At 59.1% G+C, this 23,796-nt stretch overlaps 9 protein-coding genes across 9 annotated transcripts; 4 read left to right on the top strand and 5 right to left on the bottom strand.

Moving 5' to 3' along the window:
- Nucleotides 1–133: 133 nt before the first annotated feature.
- Nucleotides 134–1,267, bottom strand: EHS24_003583 (uncharacterized protein; the record flags this gene model as incomplete). The annotated part of the gene is made up of 2 exons (XM_028619247.1): nucleotides 134–1,031; nucleotides 1,080–1,267. 2 exons carry the CDS (start codon nucleotides 1,265–1,267, stop codon nucleotides 134–136), a joined length of 1,086 nt encoding a protein of 361 aa, XP_028472421.1.
- Nucleotides 1,268–2,224: 957 nt separating this feature from the next.
- EHS24_003582 (uncharacterized protein) lies at nucleotides 2,225–4,350 on the top strand (the record flags this gene model as incomplete). Its single annotated transcript, XM_028619246.1, has 5 exons — nucleotides 2,225–2,338; nucleotides 2,424–2,538; nucleotides 2,737–2,774; nucleotides 2,827–3,479; nucleotides 3,657–4,350. 5 exons carry the CDS (start codon nucleotides 2,225–2,227, stop codon nucleotides 4,348–4,350), a joined length of 1,614 nt encoding a protein of 537 aa, XP_028472420.1.
- Nucleotides 4,351–4,836: 486 nt separating this feature from the next.
- On the top strand, nucleotides 4,837–6,397 carry EHS24_003581 (uncharacterized protein; the record flags this gene model as incomplete). The annotated part of the gene is made up of 3 exons (XM_028619245.1): nucleotides 4,837–5,152; nucleotides 5,218–5,493; nucleotides 5,544–6,397. The coding sequence occupies 3 exons, from the start codon at nucleotides 4,837–4,839 to the stop codon at nucleotides 6,395–6,397; spliced, it is 1,446 nt and encodes a 481-aa protein (XP_028472419.1).
- A 427-nt stretch (nucleotides 6,398–6,824) lies between these two features.
- JHD1 (JmjC domain-containing histone demethylation protein 1) lies at nucleotides 6,825–9,597 on the bottom strand (the record flags this gene model as incomplete). The annotated part of the gene is made up of 13 exons (XM_028619244.1): nucleotides 6,825–7,077; nucleotides 7,113–7,541; nucleotides 7,582–7,668; nucleotides 7,704–7,750; nucleotides 7,786–7,816; nucleotides 7,857–7,935; nucleotides 7,989–8,040; nucleotides 8,075–8,134; nucleotides 8,178–8,189; nucleotides 8,245–8,564; nucleotides 8,606–8,848; nucleotides 8,908–9,248; nucleotides 9,299–9,597. 13 exons carry the CDS (start codon nucleotides 9,595–9,597, stop codon nucleotides 6,825–6,827), a joined length of 2,253 nt encoding a protein of 750 aa, XP_028472418.1.
- Nucleotides 9,598–9,898: 301 nt separating this feature from the next.
- On the top strand, nucleotides 9,899–12,788 carry EHS24_003579 (uncharacterized protein; the record flags this gene model as incomplete). Its single annotated transcript, XM_028619243.1, has 6 exons — nucleotides 9,899–10,107; nucleotides 10,179–10,454; nucleotides 10,493–10,830; nucleotides 10,867–11,917; nucleotides 11,956–12,260; nucleotides 12,316–12,788. 6 exons carry the CDS (start codon nucleotides 9,899–9,901, stop codon nucleotides 12,786–12,788), a joined length of 2,652 nt encoding a protein of 883 aa, XP_028472417.1.
- Nucleotides 12,789–13,057: 269 nt separating this feature from the next.
- On the top strand, nucleotides 13,058–16,072 carry EHS24_003578 (uncharacterized protein; the record flags this gene model as incomplete). The annotated part of the gene is made up of 5 exons (XM_028619242.1): nucleotides 13,058–13,586; nucleotides 13,633–14,113; nucleotides 14,153–14,260; nucleotides 14,296–15,851; nucleotides 15,921–16,072. The coding sequence occupies 5 exons, from the start codon at nucleotides 13,058–13,060 to the stop codon at nucleotides 16,070–16,072; spliced, it is 2,826 nt and encodes a 941-aa protein (XP_028472416.1).
- A 639-nt stretch (nucleotides 16,073–16,711) lies between these two features.
- Nucleotides 16,712–17,691, bottom strand: EHS24_003577 (uncharacterized protein; the record flags this gene model as incomplete). Its single annotated transcript, XM_028619241.1, has 3 exons — nucleotides 16,712–17,119; nucleotides 17,162–17,264; nucleotides 17,321–17,691. 3 exons carry the CDS (start codon nucleotides 17,689–17,691, stop codon nucleotides 16,712–16,714), a joined length of 882 nt encoding a protein of 293 aa, XP_028472415.1.
- Nucleotides 17,692–18,400: 709 nt separating this feature from the next.
- NCS1 (Neuronal calcium sensor 1) lies at nucleotides 18,401–19,862 on the bottom strand (the record flags this gene model as incomplete). Its single annotated transcript, XM_028619240.1, has 8 exons — nucleotides 18,401–18,532; nucleotides 18,676–18,809; nucleotides 18,889–18,985; nucleotides 19,081–19,151; nucleotides 19,417–19,465; nucleotides 19,527–19,541; nucleotides 19,733–19,743; nucleotides 19,799–19,862. The coding sequence occupies 8 exons, from the start codon at nucleotides 19,860–19,862 to the stop codon at nucleotides 18,401–18,403; spliced, it is 573 nt and encodes a 190-aa protein (XP_028472414.1).
- Nucleotides 19,863–21,067: 1,205 nt separating this feature from the next.
- Nucleotides 21,068–22,698, bottom strand: CAR1 (arginase; the record flags this gene model as incomplete). Its single annotated transcript, XM_028619239.1, has 7 exons — nucleotides 21,068–21,166; nucleotides 21,222–21,280; nucleotides 21,327–21,568; nucleotides 21,623–21,771; nucleotides 21,816–21,872; nucleotides 21,949–22,251; nucleotides 22,375–22,698. The coding sequence occupies 7 exons, from the start codon at nucleotides 22,696–22,698 to the stop codon at nucleotides 21,068–21,070; spliced, it is 1,233 nt and encodes a 410-aa protein (XP_028472413.1).
- Nucleotides 22,699–23,796: the final 1,098 nt, after the last annotated feature.

Genomic DNA, 23,796 nt, shown 5'->3' with positions numbered 1-23,796 from the left:
CATGCAGTCACTGTGCAGTCACCGTGCAGGCACCGTACAGTCACCGTCTATCCACCGATCAAAGCCAACTGCGTGCACATGTTCAAGCTGGGTAAAAAGTACAGTGTAATGCCATGTTCAAGACTACGATGATCTACTCCTTTGACCTGTCAACCTCGGGGCCCTCGGGGATGATGTCCGGGAGGTTTTCGATAAACTCCCTCACCTTGCGCACCGTCTCGGCAGGCAGCAAGGACTCGTCAGACGCGACGGCGGCGCTGGCTGTGCCCTTCAACCACATGCGCTGCTGGGCGAGGCCCTGCTCAATCATGGCCTGGATGCCGCCGACGTCCTGCCAACCCAGAGCTTTGCCAATCTTCAACAGAGGCGTCATGCGGGGCTTGTATGCCATGTCGAGGAAGATGCGTGGGGAGGGGACGGGGAGGGAGTCGGCGGTGGTTTCGGTGCCGGCGACAAAGGGGAGGGTGAAGATGTGGGTTGCGATGGTGTAGACCATGCGCTCCTCGAACGATTTTGGTGCAATGGCGGGGATGGCACCGACGATCATGGCGACGCCGGGCAGGCGGTCCGATGCGGTGGGGCCGAGGAGACTCTCGACCTGGTCGACGCTGGTGAGGTGGATCAGACGGAGGCGGTTGGGGTCGTCGGCCTTGGACTTTGACTCAAAGTGGGCAATGGTGTCGTGCACCTCCTTGGCGTCGCGGTTGGCCAGGAAGATGGGGTTCATGCCGAGGGTGTAGAGGGCATGCACGGCCGAGCGGGTGGTAGCACCGCCGCCAATGACCATACCAGAGGCCTGGCCTGGAGTATAGCGAGCAGTGGTGCCAATGTGGACCGAGGGGTGCTGGACACTGAGAGCAGAGAGCAGCGAGTTGCGCACACCGAGGAAATCAGTGTTGGTGCCCACGAGCTTGACCTTGCCGTCGTCGCCGGTGACGCGGACGATGGTGTTGCACGCGCCAGTCGCATATGTCTCGGGGGAGATCTCGTCCAAGTGCTGAATGATCTCAGTCTTGAGGGGCATGGTCACACTAGGTATGGTCAGCATAACCGGTTTCTCAAAACCAGAATGCACTCACGCGGCACCACCCGAGCTGTCACTCCTCAACTCGTCCAACATCTTCTGGTCCACCTTGGAAGTGGACCAGATCGCAAACTTTGAGGAGCTGCCGATGCCATCAAAGACAAAGTTCTGGAACTTGGGTGAGGCAGAGTGCGCGATGGGGAACCCAAAGAGGTAGAGGTCCTTGTGCTGGGTGGTGGACATGGTGGTGGTGGGTGATTGGTGGAGGTTCGGTGGAGTGGCTGTAAGCGAGGTAGGGTAAGTGAGAGACGACTTTGAACAGGGCTCTTCCGTTTTTTTTTTGTTTGGGCGACAGCCTTGTGTGGAGGGCCAACCGTGGACGGGTTCGATATGTTTTGTTTGTGAGTGTGTTGCTCGTCGGTCTGTCCGCTGATCAGATGTCCGGTCTGACAGATGAGCGAGAGGGCAATGGTCGAAACCGCAATTCTCGCGACCGTGATCCTACCCCTATATTGATGGGCCCAGGTGACCGACCCGGCAAGCGCAGCAAGCTCCGGGCCGCTATCTAGGCTGCCAGGGAGTGCATTCCAGACGTCCAAATTGGTACACACAGACGCAGACGTCGCGATGGAGAGACGATGGAGACACGACCGGTGACCGGTGACCGGCTACCGGCGGCAACAGTGCTTGGGGCCTCTCGTAACCGACGAGGGGTTTGACAACCTGACATTGTCCCGGGTGGCGCCGTGGAATTATTTTCTGCCAGCTTCCCGCAGCCATGACGTCCGCGACCGGAGATGAGGGGTGGAGATCTCGAGAGGCGAGGGCCCGAGGACGCCAGTGGGCAGCTGCTCGCATTATGCATGGCACGAGCCCAAGCCATGGGCAGCCACCGTCACGGGGGGTCCCGTGGGTCTGCGCTTCTACCCCAAGTGGGGGTTGCGGCAACCCCGGGGCCGTGGATACATCCAGCACCCATTGGCTGGGCACCGGCCCTCGTGAAACCCAAATTCCCTTTGGAGCCAAGCCCAGAGCCGCTCCCTGTGCACTGCAGCAGGCCAGAGCCCACAGCCTGCCCGGCAGTCAACGGACGAGTTCGTTGGAGTCCTGTGTCCTGTGTCTCGGCGTTTAAAACCAGGCAGCTCTGATCGTGTTTTTCTTCTCCACACACCCCTCACTCACCAGCCAAACAAACCAACCATGGTCAAGCTCACCATCGTCGAGGATAGGCCGACGCCGAAGGAGGTCTACAACTGGAAGGTCTACTTCTATGCGTCCATGGCATGTTGGGCCTCGGTCATGATTGGCTACGACGTGAGTGCAGCCGTGAAGTTTGTCCAACATTCAGGACAAGCACTCAAAAAATAACAACACGACTCGGAAAACTGACTTTGTGTAGTCTGCCTTCATCGGCTCTGCCATGGCTCTCAAGAGCTTCAAGGACGAGTTCAACCTTTCCACCCAGTCCAAGTCTGAAAGCGCACTGCTTTCCGCAAACATCGTCTCCTGTTACCGTGAGTCGAGCTCCAAATGTGGCGCGGTTTTTTTTCCGTGGTGGTGGTTGGTGCCCTCTCGGATGCAGGAACATTCCGCATATATTGCTTCCGACAACCGACGGCCTGTCGTGCCAAGCTGTTGCGCTCCACTGCCAAATCAATGGCTGGCCTCCCCCTCGCGACGTCCTGTGGAGTTCAGAGCTGACGCGAACACAGAGGCTGGATGCTTCTTTGGCGCGCTTTCGGGCTACTTTGTGAGTTTTTACCACGTGGTCCCCGATCTCACCTCTAACGCTCTCCGTTCAGATTGGCTACTACTGGGGTCGCAAGTGGGGTCTCTTCGCCGCCTCGATGGTCTTCCTCGTCGGCTCTGTGCTCCAGGTCGTCTCGTCGCACAAGACTGGTCTCGGCATCATGTACGCCGGTCGCGCCATTGCCGGCTGGTCTGTCGGTGTGGCTTCCAACCTCACCCCCATCTACATTGCCGAGATTTCCCCTCCCGCCATTCGTGGCCGTCTCATCGGTCTCTACGAGCTTGGCTGGCAGATCGGAGCTGTCGTGGGCTTCTGGATCGGTTACGGCGTCAACCAGCACGTCCCCTACGGCAACAAGCAGTGGATGATCCCCTTCGCCGTCCAGCTCGTCCCCGGTGGCTGCCTCGCCATGGGCGCCCTCACCCTCAGGGAGTCGCCCCGTTGGCTTGCCTCGCGTGACCGCTTCGCCCCGGCCCTCAAGAACCTCGCACACGTGCGTGGCCTCCCCGAGGAGCACCCCTACGTTCAGGAGGAGATGTACGAGATCAAGTCGGCTATTGAGCACGACGAGGAGCGTGCCGGCCGCGGTGTCTTGGCTCCCATGCGCGCCCTCTTCACCAACAAGAGCTACGTCAAGCGTCTCGGCATCTGTGTCATGCTCTTCGCCATGCAGAACGGAACTGGTATCAACGCAATCAATTATTAGTGAGTGCTGGCTCCTCCGGAGGGGTTGTTGAAGAGAAGAAAGAGAAGAAAGAGGTGTTGGAGTGAGGAAAGGCGGTCGGAAGGATTTGTGGCACCGGGGGGCTCGATGCCACACTGCCACAAATGTTTTTTTTTTTCTTGCGCCCTGACAAGTTTCAATGCTGACATTTCCTCTAGCGCGCCTACCGTCTTTGCTTCTATCGGTGTCACCGGCACGAGCTCGTCGCTCCTCACTACCGGTGTCTTTGGTCTCGTCAAGTTTGCCGTCGCCATTGTTTGGCTCCTCTGGCTTGTTGACCGCTACGGTCGTAAGATCCTTCTCCTCGTCGGCGCCCTCGGTGGTGCCCTTTCGATGATCTGGATCGGTGTCTACATTGCCGTCGCCAAGCCCGCCGAGCACCCCACCAGCACTCTGTCCGGTGGTGGCATTTCCGCCATTGTCGCCTTCTACCTCTGGACCTGCTTCTACGGCCCTACCTGGAACGGTACTCCTTGGGTGTTCGGTGCCGAGACCATGCCTACTTTCATCCGTTCGGCTACCCAGGCCTTCATCGCCGCCTCGAACTGGCTCTTCGCCTTCCTCATCGCCCGTTTCACTCCCCAGATGTTCGCCGCCATGGGCTTCGGTGTCTACCTCTTCTTCGCCGCGCTCATGCTCGTCTCCATCCCCATTGTCTACTTTGTCGTCCCCGAGACTTCGGGTATCCCCCTCGAGCACATGGACGAGCTCTTCGCCGTCAGCCCCCGCAAGGCCCACGCTATCGTCTCGGAGCGTCTCCACAAGCAGCACGAGAACGACACCTTCGACGACAAGCCCCAGCAGGAGCAGCTCGAGAAGGCCGAGTCTCGCGACGAGCACCACATTGTTTGAGTAGCATGGAAGGAGACCATCTTCTGCTAGCATGGGAAGAGTTAATCTTCTGCTTAGTTTTGTATGAGCGGTAATGGAGGAAGAAGAAGAAGCATTGCATGTAAGGATTTCACATCACATTGGGAGCTGCATGGAATTTGATATTGGCTTCGTTACGTTTGTGGCAGTGGCGGGAAGGGAAGCCTTGGATCCCCTTGCCACTGCGGCCATCTGCCACACAACAACAGGCAGGCCAAATCTCCCAATGTGTGCGGAGTTATGCAGCGCAAGTCCCTCTTCAAGGGCTCCCTGCCTCAGCTCCCACCCCCCTCCGAAACGATGATCACCACCTCGCGTGCACCATCATCGACAAGACCTTCGCTCGTTTCTCGGCTCTATGGGAACAGATTATGAACAGTGGTTCCGACAACCCGAGCAAGCCCAAGCTGCCGACGCCGCCCCCGACGTCGCCACCAAGGCGAGCAGCTGATCAGCTGAGTTGCTCCAATGGTCGCCACCGCTTCGGGCCACAACTCAGCAACTGCCCTGACACGCCGCGCCCCACCTCCCAAGACTGCTGCCTCGTCTTCGCTCGTACTCGGATCTACCATTGGGACGCCCCCTACTTCCGTCGGTGCACCAGCAACTGCACCAGTCCCACCCTCTATTCTGAAGGCTATCGACTTCACACCGCTCAAGGCCATTCGGGAGCTGCTGGTGGACACCAACACAACCTTCCTCGCGGCCTACGAGGCTCTCGTCGGGCCACCCTCGGACGACAGGCTTTGCTGTTCGGTCCGTCCTGGCCATGCTCCCGTGACTGGTATGCACATGCCCGAAATGCGCCTTGGAGGGCAACGCTGCAAGGGCACGATAGCCACCGCACAGAGTCACTCGCCACGACTCACATGTCCGAGTGTGTCAAATCACGCCTCAAGGCGTCGTACAACATGACATCAGAGTACTCAAGCCACTCCACAACCCTCGTGGGCAACCCAGTCAACCCTCACAACGGCGCAGCTCTTTTTGGCAAAACAAAAGGAGTACCAAATCCTGTTCCGGCCAACATTAAGAGCCCGAACTGGGTATTGTCAAAGAAGATCACCAACTCGCTGTCCAACGCGAGGGGCGAAGAACGATACTGCAGGTGGTGCCCAGCTCCGAGTGCAACGACTCCTGCCAACCAGGGCGACGTTCTGCGGAAATTTGCACAGTGGCACTGGCACTGCGGTTCATTCCGTCTGCTGGGCGCGACAAGGCCAGCGCCGATGACAGGGCCAAGGGCCCATGGTCCATGGAATCATCGGACTTGTTTGGCTTTTTCGACCCCGTTTACTGCGTTGCCTACGGTGACTGGGCAGTATCGCCAAGCTTGCTCCACGAACGTGCCCAAGCAATAATGTCACAAATCAACGCCAACACCGGCCCCTTTGCCCTCCGCGACGACATGGACTGGGCTGGAGTCGACGATGCCGCCATCGCTAAATTTGGCAAACTTAGCGGGCCACACCAAGATCCAAGGTTCAAGCAGATTGGTGGGCCCTTCGGCAGCACAGTCAAAGGTTTCTTCTGCATGATGTGCATCGCGAATCCAGACCTCCCTCTTGTCGAAGCCCTCAACCCCCAGGTCCACGCAGATCGTCCTGCTTTTGTGCACGCTGTGGTATGTGCCCGGGTGGTCATGCGTGACCTCAAGCGCGCTATGGATGCCAACACGCACCATTTCCTCCTCAACGACGCTGGCTCGATCATGTGTGCTGCCCCGGGATGCCCCGAGCTGTTTGACAGCCGTTCCCAGCTCCTCAACCACCACACTGCTCGTCATGGACAGCATTACAAGGCTCGGCCATCAACAACGAAAGGGCGGTCCGCTGCAATTACGATCATGTGGGAGGACGATGTGGAAGTCGACAAGTGGGCCGAGGGCCACGACAGCACACTGGCACCCGCCAAAGGGAAAAAGCGCACTGAGCTTGCTGCCAGTTCGGTCACGCCAGCTGCCCAGAACAAAAAGGGCAAGGGAAAGAGCAAGGAAGTCGACACTGTCGCCGGCCGCCGAGCGCAATGAAGTTCCTACGCAGAGTTCTGGCAGTTCCGCACCTCCCCCCAAGAGACGTACAACGTCCGACGACGGCGGTGATGGGTATCGCCCCTCCAAGCGCAAGCCGACTGCCTGCCGCTACCGCAGACACGGAGGAACGTCACCTCCGACCCGCACGTAGGGTTTCTGGTGTGCATAACGATGTCTTGTAGATTTGTTTACGTCCTGTACATGTAGCATGAGAGTGGGGAAGACATAGTTACCTGGTTTTGGATGACCAGCATGGGAGAAGGAATAAGCCCTGTATTGCATGTAAGGAATTCATGTCACATTGCGACTTGGGGGGGTGTGGCATTATTCACTTTTTTCCATGCGCGATTGTACTCTCTATGACGGGTCCAGCTGTTCTACTATGTGATGTCGACCTGATAGGGGCACCCAGCCCCGGCACCGTTCACGCATCATCGACACCGCTACCGTCCTCCACCTTGACCTTTGATCGCCAAATGACACGACGCTCGGTGAACACCAGGTCCTGCTCCTCCATAACAGTCTCTTCACCCTCATGGCGCGTACGCTTTCTGCTCTGGTGGTAGGTGGCGGTCATCTGCTCGGCCACCTCAGGTTCACTATTGCTTGCGCCTGGACGCGGCAGCATGACAGTCGTGGTCGCCTGCGAGACGGGGTGGTCATCTTGCTCCCATGGGCTGAGCGTTAGCGGCGCAAAAGGCATGTAACTCACGATGGAGAAAACTTCCATGTACGTGACGCAGTCGGACGATTGAGAAGTCGCATACTCTTGGCGGCCGGAGCCTTGGGCCCGCTAGCCTTCTTCTTCCCCTTGCCTGCGCCCCCGACCTTGACCTCGTCCTCGTCCTCCCACACATCTGGGAGCTCTTGTTCTGCACGCCACAGCAACTCATGCGCGAGCCCAGCTGGGTCGTGGACGTGGGTCGGGATACGGTTCCACACTAAACGGCGCTGCTTGTCCTCGGTCTTGCTGTCCTCCATGGAGTTGACCTCGTCGATGAGGAAGCGAGCAAGGACGACGAGGCCGCGGAGAACACGCTCAACCGGCGCCCTTGTGGCCTCAGCGGACTTGGCATTTGGGCGGTACGAGCGTCGTTGCCGGAGGCTGCCCACATAACTCTCAGCCACGTGCCAGCACAGCCTGCAGGCAAGTCAGTTCGTCCAATCACTGGCCAACCCACTTGTCAAAGAAGGGAAAACGGAATCGTTGCGGGACCTTGGTATCGATCTCAATTTGTCGCAAACGGAGTTCGGTCGGGATATCATATCTATCGTGAGCTCGCATTCCAAAACGGTCGCTCACGAGTGGACAAAGTTGCCGCCAAAGACAATCGAGTCAACAGGGGTATACTGCGGGTAAGCTTAGCCACTCTACTTGGACGCACAACTGCGTGGATATAGCCTGCTGGGATGATCCTGTCCGTCAGCATATCCCAGGAGTGAGTGATCAACGTACATAGTATCACCTGCTTTGAGGGTAACTTTGCGTACTTCATCGCACATGTCGGGCAGCCAAGTGGATGACTGGAGCTCGTCTGAGCCGGACCCTGGAGGTCAGTGCCTACGTCTGTAGAAGCCAACAACCTACATTGAGCATATGCCGCCAGGTTCGCCTCGGTTGGCCGAATAAAGAAGAAGACCTAGAGTGAGATTAGGCTCAAACAAAAATCTCACCTTGGAGCCAGTGTGGACAGAGTAGTACACCGAGCTGGCAGCAAAGTCGCAATGCCAGTCCTGAATGTGAGCTAAAACCACGTGGGCGGTTGTTCTAACTTACAGTCCATGAATCCTGCATGCCCATCTGAGCAGGTCAGCGATATCCAAGATAATACCAATTCACCCACCAGGCAATACAGCTGAACCTTTGGCCACTCATTCTTCGCTCTACCCTTTGGAGCATCGTCGCTAGGCCCATCTGCCGCCTTTGCAGCCGCCCGCATCGTCGCTTCTTTGCCTTGCGGGAACGGCCAAAAGTTCTCCACCCAGTCGACGTCGCTGACGATTCGTGGTGGACGAACCATCTGGGCCAACTCGGTGCCCGAAATCTCGAGTGAGATGATGTTGTACACCTTGGACGATCCGGGCGCCGAGGGATCAGAGCGGGTCTTGATGTACGCTGCCCACTTGGACAGCGGCCACTGGGCCGACGTCTGTGTCGCCACATCTTTGTGGGTCAGCTAACACTTAGCGGGCAGAGCCACTTACCGATGACATCGACCAGCTTGTCTGGTCCGACGAGGCGCGACACATCGTCTACTGTGAGACTTGGGTCGGGGATCATGCCGCCCATAGACGTAAGGCCGCCGTTCTCGGGCCCAACCACGAGCGGCTCGCGCGTAGGACCGTAGAACAAGGTGGGTGGCAACTCGGGAGGGAAGTGCGAAGTGCCAACGGCCACGTCCGAGGCGGTTTTACCGGACTCGACCCACTCTTTGCAGAGTAGGCTACCTGGGACACGAGGAAACCCATCTTATGGGTTAGCACGGCCCCTCGAACGCCGAACCCACCTTCTTTGATTACACGACCGTGCTTTGCCGGGTCCTTTATGAGGTCAAGCCAGCCCTTGGTCGGCGTGGCGTTGTGGTGGTGCATATTGTAGTAATCAGGTCTGTCGAGCGCCGCCTTGCGCTTTGGTCTACGTTCAGCAGGCGCGTCTCCTGCCGTAGCGGCACCATTGGTAACAGGTGGTGGTGGAAGTGCAGGCGACAGACGAGCACGCTTAGCAGGCGACAACGAGCCAGACGTAGTGCGCGCCTTGCGAGGCTTCTTGAGGGTGGTAACCAACGGCTGACGAGGGGGACGGGGATTCTCTGGCGACGAAGAAAAGTCGATACATGGCTTACAGAACCTGGTGACCGTTGTTAGCCGCGCACGATGTGAAGACAACGGCCTACTCACCATCGGTCCACTGTCTTGGGCCAGTCAAAGAATGCGCCTTGGCCACTCGCCTCAGCTTGCTCGCGGAGCTCATCTGGAATGGTCTCCTTGAACGCTTCCAAGAGGAAGACACAAGCGGAATGGAACCACTGGTTACACTTGTGGCACGCGATCCACTGCAGGTCGGGGCCATCGGCGTCCTCAGCTGAGGAGAGCTCAGGCGTGTTGCTGGAGCCGGATGCGCGAGCGGGCTTGGGCGGAACAGATCCCGGACAGAGAGCGCATGTTTCTGGCTCTTCGTTTTTGGCTGATGGGGCCATGGTGCGAGACGAAATGAAGTGCAATGTGGAAAGCAAGTCGCACCAAGCCGCACTTGCTCGTCGCTCTCTCCGCTCGCTCGTTCTCCGGGATCGGCAACAATAACAATGAGTTAGTTTACACGTAATTAGCCGAGATCTTATCAACACCGAAGAGTGGAGGGCGTCGAGGAAGAGAGACATCTCCAGCGGCCTGGTCGTCATCTTTACGCATCCATCTCTTCGCCAACTTCCAGCAACAGCTCTTATCGCACTGTAACGACTCAGTGCACCTCTCAGTAACCGCTACTTTAGCTCCTATTATATGCCTTCATCACCTACTCCAGTCCCACAAGAAACAACCCACCCCGTATCTTCAGAACTCGGCCCCGAATTCACAGTCCAAGATGACGACCTCTTCTTTGAACCGCCGTCCTCAGAGGCCAACACGCAGCCAGTGCGCCGAGCCAAAAAGTTTGCTCACTCTGGGTTAAAGGGAAAGGCTCGCCTTGAGGCCGTTGAGGGTGCCCCTTGGTGAGTCCGACCGCTGTGAAGTTCGATGGCCTGCTTGCAGCGTTGCAAACCACACACGTGCTAATTCCCAGCTACCTTCTTGACCTCCCGGAAGATGTCTTGCACCTCCTCCTCGTACGCCTTCCACCGCGTACACTCCTCCAGATCGGATCCACCTGCAAGTTGCTCCACAATGCACTCAAGGGCGAGGCCATGTGGCGTCAATGCTACATTAACCACTTTCTCTGGGATGGCGCCGCCACCGACGGCCGAGCTCGCGAGGAGGTCAAGGTCCTTGCTCAAGGATGTTTGGGTACTGGCGGTCGTGGATGGAAGCGCGAGGCCTTGTCTCGCGAGTCGATGATTGAGTGAGCCCATACGTTGGTGACGTTGCTGACCCTTGCAGACGGTGGACAGCCTCCCGCACGTCCAATGTGGTACACCACCCAGTCAATGTTCTCGTCCACGACATGTCGCTCGCGTACCCTCCCAACCTCCCGAATGCCAAAGGCCCCCTTGTTGTCGGCAAGATGACCAAGGCAGCTAATGGATCTGGAACCTCGTCACCTGCGGCAGCCACCCCAGGCAAAATGACCCATCGCCAGAGGTACGAGGCTACGCAGGCGGTTTCGGCGCGTTCCCCGCCCACCCTGTACAGCGTTGGCCTCGAGGTCAGCGCCCTCGTCAAGAGTGACCCTCTGAGGGGCAAGGTGTCGAAGGGCTTTTGGGGTCCTGGCCAGGATGGTGAGTTATGGAGACTGTCGCAGAACTAACTCGCAGCCAATTTCCACATTCGCCCCCACTGGGACCCAAGCTCTGCACCATCGGCCACCTTCATCCCCAGGCGGTCTCAGACGCATATGCTCTGGGGTCTGCTCACAGGCTCGACCGTGCACACCACCATCCAGTCTCGTTCGCACGCGACGCATGGTGGTCGCCCCAACTCGGTGAATGTCTATTCCAAGCCCAACGACCAGCACCTGGGCGCCATCTTCTCCATTCACCAGCCCGAGTCGACCGGCGTCGACCCTATGAAATGGGCAACTGCTGGTGAAGACGGTCGTGTAAAGTACTGGCGCCTCAACCCTGGAGCCAAGTCGGGCAAGAAGACGCCCACCGATCCCGCGACGATCACGTGTTTGTTCACCTCTGAGGTGGTGGAGGCAACGTTCCTCAACCGCTCTGAAGAAGTCCGTCTGCGCCAGACTCTGCAGCCCGACCCGATCACGAAAGTGGTCTGCGATGTCCAGTATGACATTGTCTGCGGCGTGACTGAAGACGGTGACATGCGCGTGTGGTTTGACGTAGCCGGCGAACAACCTCGCGAGGTCCGCGTGGACGTCGGGGCGGCAGCAGACTTTGGCGGTGTCAAGCGCCTCTTTATGACTTGCCGCGATGGCAATGCGTCCATCGTGGTTCACCATGATAAGCACCCCAACTTTGGCCGGTACGACATTGCCGGCGACGGTACCGTCAAGACGACCTTCTATGGCACCCACGGCGAGATTCCGCTCAGCACTGTGCAGCCATACTTTTCGCCAGCTCTGCCTATTGCCAAGCCTCACCGTGTGGAGTCTACCCTCACTGTTGTGACCCCGACGTCGGGTTCGACTACCCCTACCCCGCTCGAACTCGACGACCTCCCGCGCAAGCTGACCGAGCCTGAGTTTGGCCGGTTCGTTGTTGGAGGCGATATCAATGGTCAGGCCTACATTTGGGACTGGGAGGGACGTACTGTCGACGACGTGGTGATGCCCATGCGCGACTGGGTTGCGCAAGACGGCAAGATTACAGCAGTCGACTATTCGTGTGGTCTCGTTGCCGTTGGCAGGTTGGTTGAAATGGTCGTAAACATCAGCTGACATCCAGCTACTCTGGCCACTACGACGTCTTTGACCCTCTTCCCAACCCTCCTGAGCGTCTGCGCGGTTTCCGCCCTCCGGGACACCTCACTCCAGGCGACCTGATGCTCGCTGGCTCTGACGAGTTCCGTTCCCGTTACTACAATGTCAACCACATCATCCTCGACAATGACCTGATCCTGGCCGCCATCGGGCGCAATGTGCAGACCTGGCGAGCCGGTACGGGCAAGGGCCGCCAGTCGGGTAAAGACTCTGCTCCGCGTAAAGGCACATCTGGTGGGAAGGGAGACTTCCGCCAGCACCGTCAACTTGGTAAGTGGTATCGGCAACAGTGGTAACCCGTAGACGCTACTGACATCCCTCCAAGACTTGCGTGACTTGCACCAAGATGCCGTCGACTCGCACTACGAAATCCAGGCCGAGAACGACGCGCACCGACCACAGATGTCTCATGAGGAGCAGCATCTCGCGGCAATGGAGGACCTGGGCCTCGCGGACGGAGATGCTGCCCTGCAGTATGCCCTGATGCTGTCACAGCAGGAGCAAGAGCAAGAGCAAGAGACGAGAACTCCCGGTCCAGAATCGCCCTCTGAAGAGAGCGACGAAGAGGCCGAGGCGATCCGTGCCGTCGAGGAATTTGAGCGTCGGCAGGCAGCGCAGGAGGCGGCGAGCAGCGCGCCGGACAACTCGAGCTTTGACGCGTCCGACGAAGAGACCGAGGCGATCCGCGCAGTGCAAGAGTATGAGCGTGGAGGAGATGATGAAGGAGACGCGCCAGACGACCTTGCCGAGATTCTCGAGATGATCCGTCTGGCCGAAGAGCGGGAGCGGAGTATGTAGGAAACAGGTACTTGCCCCTTCCCACCAGACCACCAGATGCAGCGAATGGACGCGTCTTGTACGGCATGGGACGCAACCCGGCTTCAAAGAGCCAAAGGGTACGACCAGGGGGAGGCAGGGGAACACTGTATCGGCGCGTCGGCGGGCGGTCATTGGCGCGCGCGGAAGCAAATTCAACGGACGCGCGTGACTTTTGTCAACAACCACCGAATGCAACGAGTCGCGAGTTGCAAGCTGCTGTCCTTTTGACCGTCGTCCCGTCCACTCTCATGTCTTCCATGCACGGCCACGACCCATACAGCAAGCCGCGCAAGGTCTCGTTCTCGGACAAGCTCCCAGCAGGCTTGTTCGCCATGACCGTGGCCACAGGCGGCGGCCACAGCAACCACGGGACCGACACTGCAGGACCGCCGGGCCGTCGACTTCCGCCCGATGGACCCTCCACCCCGACGCCGAGCACCCCTCCTCCTCGCCGCGCGCGGTTCCAGCGATCACCTTACGTCTCGCATGTTCGAGCCCCCAGCACTGATAGCGACGTGGACATGTTCATGCCGCCTGCATCTGCGTCTACGTCCGCGACCGCGTCTCCATCTCGTGCGAGCCTCGATACGACGACGAGTTTGCGGAGCAGCGACTATGATTCGCCCGGGCCGGCGAGGTATGGTGGAACCCTCACGCCGCCCCGTCCGCGTGGGCGTGACCTTGGGTGGAGCGTCCCCCGCAGTCCTGGTCCCAGTCCCGGCGCCGACGAGTATGAGAGTGATGGCCGGACGAGCCCGAGTCCGAGTCCGCGGAGGAGTGAGTTCACCATGTCTTTAACTCGAACTGACTCGCGTTTTTCTAGCTCCTCTCCCGCGTCTTGACTTTAGCCAAGTCAGCACCCCGATCACTGCTCGCAAGGCATTTACGCCGCGAGCACCGCCTGCAGACTTTACACCTTCCCGTCCGCGTCTCGCCCTTGGCCGCAAGATCAGCCTCAACAATCTCGCAGCGTATGACGCTTCTCTGACCGGCTCTGTTAGCTCGCTCAACTCTCTCTCGGCCAACTCGGCCAACTCCACGGCCTCCTCCATTGATCGAGGTTCGCTCGACGGCTTCGACGAAGAGGTCCTGGGCGATATCGACAGCCCGACATATGACACCAGCTTTGAGAGTCATCGCAGTCACCAGACACATGCGACGTTGGACCATGCGTTCGAGTTCGAGCGAGGCTACGAGCACAGCAGTAGCTTTGAACGGACCTTTGACGAAACATCGTTTGTGACAGCCATCTCAGAGGCCAACTCGTCCACCAGCAGTGACGCTGTCGACCTCGCCGTGAACCTGTGAGTGACGCTTGTTCACAAGTGTGCTAACAACCTCAGTGCCGGTCTTTCGATCCGGGAACATGTCAGTGACATCGAGCCGTCGCTCCCCATGACGCCCCGACACGAGGACATTGTTGATCTGAGTACGCCCCCAAAAGAGATTCTGTGAGTTGCGCCTGTTCTTCATTTCTAACTCTCAGCAACGACCTCGACGACGCATTCACACCCCGCCGCAACCTCAGCTACGGCCGACCGACCATCTCGCTGCACACACCCGACATGCCGTCTTCGCCAGCCTCTGACGCCGACGACGCATTCTCAGACGCGCTCTCCGACGTCATCCCCCCACCCTTAGGCTTTTCCCCGGCCCAGTCAGTGGGTTTGAGTTCGCCCTCGCGCCTCAGCCCTCCTGTCTCCATGCCCTCGATGCCCGCAACCCCCGGTGGTGGTGACGACGAGTACGCCTCAGACAGGAGCGATTGGGTCCCAGCCACGGCTTCTCGTCGCCGTCGCGTGGTCGTGTCCGACAGCGAGAGCGACGACGCTGCAGCGCCGCCCCGTCGCACACAGGGCGCAGCAAAGGGCGGACTGCGCGGACGCACACCTGCTGCTATTCGGATCCTCGACGAAATGTCAGACCGCGAAAGCGATGGTAGCGACCTGGAGCGCACCACACCTTCCAAGACGCGCAAGGAATACTCGATCGATGACTCGAGGGACGAGTTTACCGACGAAGAGTCGATTGGCTCTCTGAAGGACTTTATTGTCGACTCTGACGACGACGACGATCCCTCCCACTACGAAGATGCAGACGACTACGAAGACGCCGAGGATGCGGACGATGCAGAAGCTGCCGAAGACACGCTCGACGCGCTGGATGAGTCTGCAAGTGACCACTCGAGTGAGGATGGCGCCACCGCCTTGGACGAGGACGTTGTCGAGATTCTCGAGACCTCGCCCGGTACGTCACCTGGTAAGCACGCTACTGGTGACCGCGCTGTCATCGAGGTTCTTGACTCGGACACCGAGGACGAGGATGTTGACGACGACAATGACGACGATGCGCTTCTCCACTTTACTCCTCCGCCGCGTCCCTCGATGCTGCCAGACATTAGCACGCTCCATGTCGGATCGCCCGACTCGCCTCCCAAGGTCTCCAGGACGGCCAAGCCCAAAAGCAACAAGAGGACGGAGCAGACCATGAGCAAGCGCGAGTGGGAGGTGTACCGCGTCCGGTTTGCCCAGGATTTCTTTGACGAGCTGGACATGGCCGTGTTCAACTCGCAGCTCGGCTCCAATGGTGCCAACGCGGTTCTTGACTGGTCCGGTCGTCTCATCTCGTCTGCAGGCAATGCGTCCCGCAAGACGACACGTCAAGGCACCTCTACTGCCATTTCCTACTCTATCAACCTGTCCACAAAGGTCCTCTCCACCACAGATCAGATCCAATGCACGCTCGCACACGAAATGTGTCACTTGGCATGTTGGGTGATCAGCAAAGAGATGCGTAACCCCCACGGCAAAGTGTTCAAGTCGTGGGGCAGCCGCGTCATGCGTGCGCGTCCAGATGTGGTCGTCACCACAAAGCACAACTACGAGATCCAGTACAAGTACTCGTGGCGGTGCTCCAACACCTCCTGCGCCAAAGTGTACAACCGCCACTCGAAGAGTATCGACACCTCGCGCCAAGTGTGTGGCGCGTGTCGGTCCCGCCTCGAGCCCATGTTTGAGAGCCGCCAGGCTACTGGCTTTCAGGGTGAGTTTGAGAAACGGGCCTCGAGGGGGGGAAGCTGGAGGGATGAGTCCTTGCTGACGCGTGATACAGCGTTCCTTAAGGACAACATGAAGGCCGCCAAAGCTGCCCTTCCGGGCGCGTCCCACGGCGATGTCATGCGTGCCCTGTCGGCCCGCTGGAGCGAGGAGCCTGATGGTGACCACGGGGCCTACTGGGCCCAACAACAGGCCCAGATCAACTAGACATTTTGCTCTCCCACAACGACATTCCCTTTTTTCAGCCTCGATACCCCCCAAGCCCAGATCAGCTAGACATTTGCTTTTCCACAACAACATTCCCTTCTTCAACTTCGATACCCTCTCCAGGCCGCCCACGCTCTTTAGAACCTTTCCACCCACGCCTTCTCTGGCCAGCCCTACATTCTTGCTAATTTTCAAACCATCATTCAACACTAGACATTCATGTAGAAACCAATTCCTGCTTGATCACCTAATTATATCCCTTCGGCTACTGTCATCTATGCAGACGAGTAAACTAGACCTTTGACCGTCGGTGTATCTCTATACCGGTACGAGCTGGCGGTACGTCTGGCAGAACTTGCTTGCACATGAGCGTACCAAGGGGTGCTCACGCAACCTATTGGTCCATGTGATGCGCGATGCAGCGCGCGACACTGCACCTCACGAGCGCAGCTCCGTGGTATACTCACGCAACAGATTCATACAAACAGGTACCCTTCGGCCACGGCTTGGCTCGGGGCCATCATACAATTCTGTGTACAAATGAGCATTATGGTACACTACTGCTGCCGTTCGCTGCAGCTCCTCGTCATAGCATTCGCTCCTCGCAGTGCCACTCCCCGATCCCCTAGTGCAAGCCCTTTACGGGTCGTCGTGCCATACAAAGTTGGCCGGATAGCGGCTGGTCGCAGGTCCATACACGGAAGGATCACGATCGTCTCTGGGCAGGAGAGGCAGGCGGCTGAGTGGACCAGGCTTCGAGTCGAGCGTCACTGCCTTGTCCTCCAGATCGGCACACTTGTTGAGAAGCTTGTACTCGAGATCCGGGTCATCAAAGTCGAGCTGTCCACAGATGATGGACATGCCGTAGCGCGACAGGTCTGATGGACGGGGCGAAAACTCGCCAAAGAACGAGGATGGCAGCGTCTCCGCGTCCGTGGGCGGGGATTGATACGAGTCGCACAGATCGAACCCGGCGTGTAGGGCGCCGAGACACACTTCTGTCGCCTTGGGCAGCGTGACGTCGACGTCTGGCCAGTCTCGGACAGCCTGCAGTCCGTAAGTAGTGGGTCCTCCTCAACTGACACCCACCCAGCCAAACACTTTGGCAATGTCCGCCGTGCGCTCCGCCTTCCAGGCTTCATACTCTTTCAACCATCCTGTGTGTCCTCTGGCCCCACGCGCATGGTCATTGCTGATATTGTCAGCGGCGTCGTCGGCCGTCCAGCCGCCTCCTCCCGCAGCACTTACAGTTCGAGCACCTTGTCAGCGATGGCCAAATAGACTGCCAGGGGTTTGTCTTTGATGGTATCCCAACTGGTCCCCGCCTCAATGATGGCGACGGTCGCATTCTTGCACGCCCAGCCAATTTGATCCGCGCTGGCCACCGTACCAGCATACATGGGGACGCCAAAGCCCGTGGTTGACCAGTCGCGGCGCGGCCAGTCCTGAGGAGGAGGAGGGGGACCGTTGTGGAGAAAGTCGAGGAATGATTGAGCACGGGGGACCTTCGAAGATGACGAGGTGGTCTGCAAAGGTGACGAGGTTGACTGCAAAGGGGACGACATGATGCCTGTCTGGACGAGGGGCTTGGGCCTGGTGGCGAGGGCGGGTTGGGACATTGCGGTACGCGTTGGAGGATCCCGGCCTTGGTGCGAAGAGGGGTGTAATGCAGGGTGGAGAGTACGCGGGGCTTGCTCGCGACAATGAGACTTTTCTGGTGAGTGCATGGGTGGATGGTCAACGAGGAAGCCATTTGGGCACGACTGCGATCCGGTGACAGAGCAGCCTTTGAGCCTTAGTTGGTGGCCTTGTGGCGACCATCTGCCGACCCAGCCGTTTTAGCCGCTACCCCACCCCAGCAAGAGGCAGCAATGCCGCAAGATGACGCGCTGCACAGACACGCCGCAGCTGGGATGTTCAGCGTGCCCTCAGATCGATGGAAGAGCCGGAGAAACATCCCCACAGCGCCCACGACAGCTGCTATCCATGACTTGGACCATACATACATCTTAGCCAACATCTTCTGCCCGTGCCACTGACACGATGCCCTTTACCCCAATCAACCATACGACTGCGACGCTTTGCACACACCTCGCGAGATTGCAACCCCTGGCGTTCCCATCCCCCTCGTGCTGCATCTGTGTTCGGTGATAACGCATACATTGATCTCTCTATACCCAAACCCTCCAAGATACGGACGACGAGCAGCACTGGGCTGGCCTGCGAGCCTAGCACAGCAGGCGGCAATGCCAGCCAGTGTGCCCAGGTGCTGAACGCACCACGTTTCTAGCTGCGAACCAGAACACAAAAGCCTGACGAAGAACAAGCCTAGACCAGACCGTCGTAGAGCGACAGGGCCTGGACGATGGTTGGGTCCTGCTTGGATCCCTCCTTGAACTCTTCAAAGGTCAACTTGTGGTCCTTGTTCAGGTCCATCGTGCGGAAGATCTTGTCGACGCGCTGGAGGGAAGGGAGGGTAATGTCAGCTGGTGATGCTTTTTCCTGCACACGCCCCGCTGATAGCGGTGGAACTGAACGTAGCAGCACCGTCTGGTCCGATGCCACGTCGTCCACCGCACCCAACGGCACTGCTCGCTACCCACCTTCTCGGGTGTGTCCTCGTCCTCGGGGAGGCGGACCATCTGGCCAGTCATCTTGTAGATGGACCGCACAATCTGGAGCATCTCGTCATAGGTGATGAACCCGTCCGAGTTGATGTCGTACAGCTGGAACGCCCCTGGTGACATTGTCAGCTCATGAAAGAGTGTGCCTTGAACCGCCAGTTGCTCGCACCGCCGGCCGGGGCTCCGACTCACACTTGAGCTTCTCGTCCAGTCGTCCGCGCGACGTGACCGAGAGCGCGCAGATGAACTCCTTGAACTCGATCGTTCCAGACTTGTCTTCGTCAAAGACCTGTATGTGTGTGTGCGTCAGTAGAGTAACGAGGACACCGGCGGAGCTCGGAGGCTGTGCTCTTTCGTCGCCGAAGCCGCTGCGCTGTCACTCACATTGAAGACGTAGTCGGCAAACTGGCTCGGATCACCAAAGGGGAAGAACTGGCGGTAGATCTTCTTAAACTCTGCGAACAAGTCAGCCCATGTATGCAGTGACAATAAGAGGCATGGGCAGACGCAGGGGTTGATCGATCGAAATGACAGCTGCGCACCTCCACGAGCTCCAGCGGACGAACACGCAGGAGGCTCCAGAGTGCACGCAACGCGCATAGGGTTGGGGTCCACCAACGACCTCGATCACCTGCGTCTCCTCCTTGGCAGGCCACGCGCCAAGGTGCTTGGGTGCAGCGTCGCACCGCCCTCCACTCTTGTCAAATCCGAAAAACGTACCGTCCTTGTTCAGCTGGCCGCTGGGGCAGTCCTTGAGGAATCCCTTGTACTGGCGCAAAGTTCAGCTCAAGTCCATTGTGCGCATGGTTCAGAACAGGCGGGGCACTCACCCACTGCTGCAGCTCCTATACGGCGCGTCAGTAAGGTCATCTCGTCATCTCGCTGGCGGGATGTGCGCCTGGAGGTGGGGTGGTGATGGGGGGCACGCGAGCGGCGTTGCTGACGTCGTGCGTGGACGACTTGGTGGTAGCACCACCTCCCCTGCCCGGTCCATCTCGGCCACCTCCAGCGGCGTCCATCATGCGCGCTCTCTCACCTTCTTGTCGACTGGGGCGCGGTGTCAGCTTCGCCGAAACCGATACACAGCTGAGACAGGACTTACAGTACGTGTTCTTCTGGAGCTCGGCGAGGTCCTCGGCGCTGAGCTTGCTCTGGCTCTTACCCATTGTCGATTGATGGGTGTGGGTGGGTGTTGGACGGTGGGGAGTGGTGTGGGATGGGGGCGAGACGGGTTGGGACTGGAGATGGTCAGCGTCGAGCGGCCTGCCTGTTTGCGTTCGCGCTGCGCGGCTGCATCTGCATCGGGAAAGGGGCGGCGACGGGCCAGGCGGCGACGAAGCCTGGATGCAGGATGGCAGACGCCACCCCTGTGGGGCTCATGTCTCCACGCCTGCAATGCCCAATGACTGCGCGCACATGTATATACACTTGTGCCCATGATGGCCGAAATGCACGCCGTCCTCAAGGTAACGAGCGGCGCGGAGGGAAGGAACGGCGGGACAGAGGCCGTAGATGATGGTGGAGCGGAGATGCTTGGGGCAGACGGGGTGCTTACCAGAGACCAGAGGCTGCGAGGGCTGCGTTATCTGCGAGGGCGGCGGCGGCGGTGTGTTGTGACGCGGGGGGTAAGCACAAGAGACGAAGTGTGTTTGCTGGAGGAGGAGGATGGGATGGAGAGAGAAAGAGAGGGACACCGACACCGACAGCTGCGACGACGACGACGACGACGACTGACGAGGATGTGCGGGGCGGGGATGAGTGATTATCCGGAAAAAAGGTGACGTTATGGGCCAGACGCAAAACGCGGGGGAGGCGATGCACCTCGTTCTTGCAGGCTATCGTGTGCCAAGCAATCGCCACCGAGCCAGTAACAATCACCCACAGCTCCCCATGTGGGTCACTCGAAAAAGACGCATGCGGGTCCAGCTGCAGCCAGCATGCAACCTGCAAGCACCGGGCACCATGTTGACTGCCATGGAGAGGGAGCGCTCATGGGTCCGGAACGGGGCACCCAATGGTTGTTTGACACCATGCGTTTTCCGTACACGATTAACCGGGTCCTCTTTGGATCGTTGGATCTTTGGCCTTGGCCTTTGATCACGCTGAAGTGACGGGCAATACAGAGATCCAAGATCCAGAGATAGGCGTCAACAATGCAGCTAATTGTCAGAAGTAGTCCCAGTGGCCAGCTGGAGAAACACGTAACGCCCCATTTTATAGTACTCCCAGTCGGGGGGCAAACCCCGTTATGTGTTTCTCATGTGATCATGTGGGCGGTTGCAACTGGTGATGATACATGTTCGCATTACCTCGGTTCTCTTAATTCATGAAACGTGTGCGTGCACCTCTCTGCCTCTCTGCCTCTGTCTCGTTACAGAAGAGTCTCGCCGAGCGCACAGCGCGCAAGCGAGCAACCGACAGCAATGGTCTGCTGGACCGACGCGCCGTCCTCGAGGGTGGGGTTGACCTCCTGGGAGGTGTCAGTGCTCTGGCTTCCTGGCAACATTGTCCAGCCAGCTACTCACCACAATGTCAATCGCGACGAGGTTTCCAGTCTCGGCGATCGCCTCGGTAATGTAGTGACCTGGGGTCGTTAGCTTGCGCCGCTGGAAATCCGATACGTAGCTCACCCTCGCGGAAAGTCAGGCCACCACGGACGGGCGTACCCGTGCTGGGCGCGACGGTGGGGTCGAGCGCGTCCACGTCAAAGCTGAGGTGGATGGGGCGGTTGGCACCGACGTGAGCGAGGACCATCTCCATCACCCTGCCGATACCGTGCTTGTCAACGTCGTGCATGGTGAAGACCTTGATACCGAGGCTCTTGAGGATCATCTTTTCGCCGGCGTCAATGTCGCGCAGGCCGATGTATACCCTAGTGAAGGTGTCAGCAAGGATAACGCCTCCACACATGCTATAGTCGACTCACAGGTCCTCGGGACGGAGGCAGGGCTCGAGCCAGACGTTGAAGGGGGGGATGTCAGTTCCCTCGAGGCCGAGGAGGAACGACAACGGGCAGCCGTGGAGGTTGCCAGAGTCAGTGGTAATGGGCGTGTTGATGTCGGCGTGGGCATCGACCTGTGAGGAAAGCGTTAGCTACGGTCACCAAGCGCGTAGCTTACCCAGATGACCGCTGCGTCGGGGTACTGCGACTTGACTCCCGAGACTGTTCCCATGGCCTGCGTCACCGTCAGTTGACCGACCCACAGCAGTGATAGCGGCACGGCTCCCGCCGGCTCCGTTATCGCCACTCACCAACGAATGGTCACCACCAAGCGTCAGGGGCATGGCTCCACGCTCAATGATGTCCGACACGTCCTGCGCGACACGCTGGTTGACGGCGCTGACGGCTCGGGGGCGGTGGAGCTTGCCGACGTCGGCGTCGGTCTCGCTGTCGGCCATGGCGAGCTCGCGCACTTCGGCAATGGCAGCCTTGTTAAACTCGACGACCCAGCCCAGGGCCGCGATCTGGTCCAAGAGGCCGGCCTCGACGAGCGCCTCGGGTCCCTCGTCAACACCGGGACGCGGCTGGCCACCAGAGAATGGGTATCCGACCACCTGGGATTGTGGTCAGTTGATTGTCCACACACAACTGCCCCAAACTCTCGTTCACGGATCCCACATCGCACACACTCCACACACTCCGTCTCCTTTCCACCTTCGAGACCCTCTCCAACTCACAGAAACAGTGGACGGGTCATCCGCGATAAACTTGTACTCGAACGTGGGCGACGACTGTCCGGGCAAGTCCTTCAAGTAGTGCGCGTCGCGGGTGGTGTGGGTGCGGACCTGGCCAGCCGCGGCGCGCAGGGGCACCGAGCTGACCGCGGCGGTCGACGGGCGCGCGCGCGCCTGGGCAGTCACTCCACGGGCGAGGTGGCGCGTCTGGGCCGAGCTGCTGACGCGCTCGAATGCCTGGGGACGGGATGCCTGGGGGAGACGCGGGTGGATGGCCTGGCGCGCGGCGGCGGTGACGGACGAGAGGGAGGTGCGAGGGAGACGCATGTGTGGACGCGTTGGTACGGAGGTACGTGAGATGAAGAGAAGGTGTGTGTGAGAGAGAGAGAGAGAGTGATGGGAGAAGGATGGGAGAGTGGAATACGGGGCCACATGGATGACCGAGACATAAACCTGCTGCCCCCACACTCCCCCCTGCTGCGGCATTCCTCGCGCTCGACGGTCGACGCGTTCGTGCCGGACACCTCTTGAGATCTCGGGTTACTGCCCCCGCAGCAGCAAGACAGAGCCTTACGCCACCATGGCCACCACCCCAGCAGCGCTGTGGCAGGCTCCGGATGCCCACTCGGTCCCCGTCCCACACACCACACACCTACAATGGGTGGGCGGCGGCCTCTTCAATCACATGGGCACGCCGTGTTGCTTGCGCGGTCTCTTTCGCTCGTTGCTGCGGCATGCGTGAACGTCATTCAACTCTGCTAAGCGCGCTTAAGCGCTCGCTTATCGACCTCCCCCTGCATGGCCGGGTCCAGCCAGCGTATTGCAGCCCACCCCCTGAAGCCGGCGGCAATGGAGTCAATACTGTTCCTTGCGGTGGGTGTGGCTTTTGGCTGGTACCGTGGGTTGAAGCTGCATTTATGGTGCTTGGGCAGTACTACTGCACCTCTAGTGTGACGATGGTCCTCACTGTGCCGCAGAGAGACTGGGGAAGATGAGCACGGTAGGTGGCCTGGGTGGTTTCATACCCAGGCATCCAAGGACACCGGGCATATACCTAGGGGCTGGCGCGTAGAACCAAGTTGCAAGTTGCCGGCTCCTATTATGAAGCTCTGTGCGTCGAGCGGTTACATTCAGCACGTCAACTGCGTGCCCACTGTCTCTAGACGCCAGTCGTGAAGCGAAGCGCCAGTAATCCCTGCACACGCGCACTGGCCATGTCGTGAGAACGTCGTGGCTCACAGCTGGTCATTAACGAGGGCGTGTAGGTTTCGTGGCATCAAAAAAAAGGACCGTCTTGCCGGCCACCGGGGGCTCTATCGTCCCCTTTCCCTTCTGGAGACCCCGAGGAACTCGACACCCATGCACCCACGGTCTCCGCGGGGCCTTGGGTTATAGACGCACCTGGTACCCATATGGGTACATATG

The sequence above is a fragment of the Apiotrichum porosum genome (genome assembly GCF_003942205.1).
Source record: "Apiotrichum porosum strain DSM 27194 chromosome Unknown scaffold_17, whole genome shotgun sequence".
Lineage (NCBI taxonomy): Eukaryota > Fungi > Basidiomycota > Tremellomycetes > Trichosporonales > Trichosporonaceae > Apiotrichum > Apiotrichum porosum.
The sequence above is the reverse complement of the archived record's forward strand: the minus strand, read 5'-3'. Positions and strand labels throughout refer to the sequence as shown.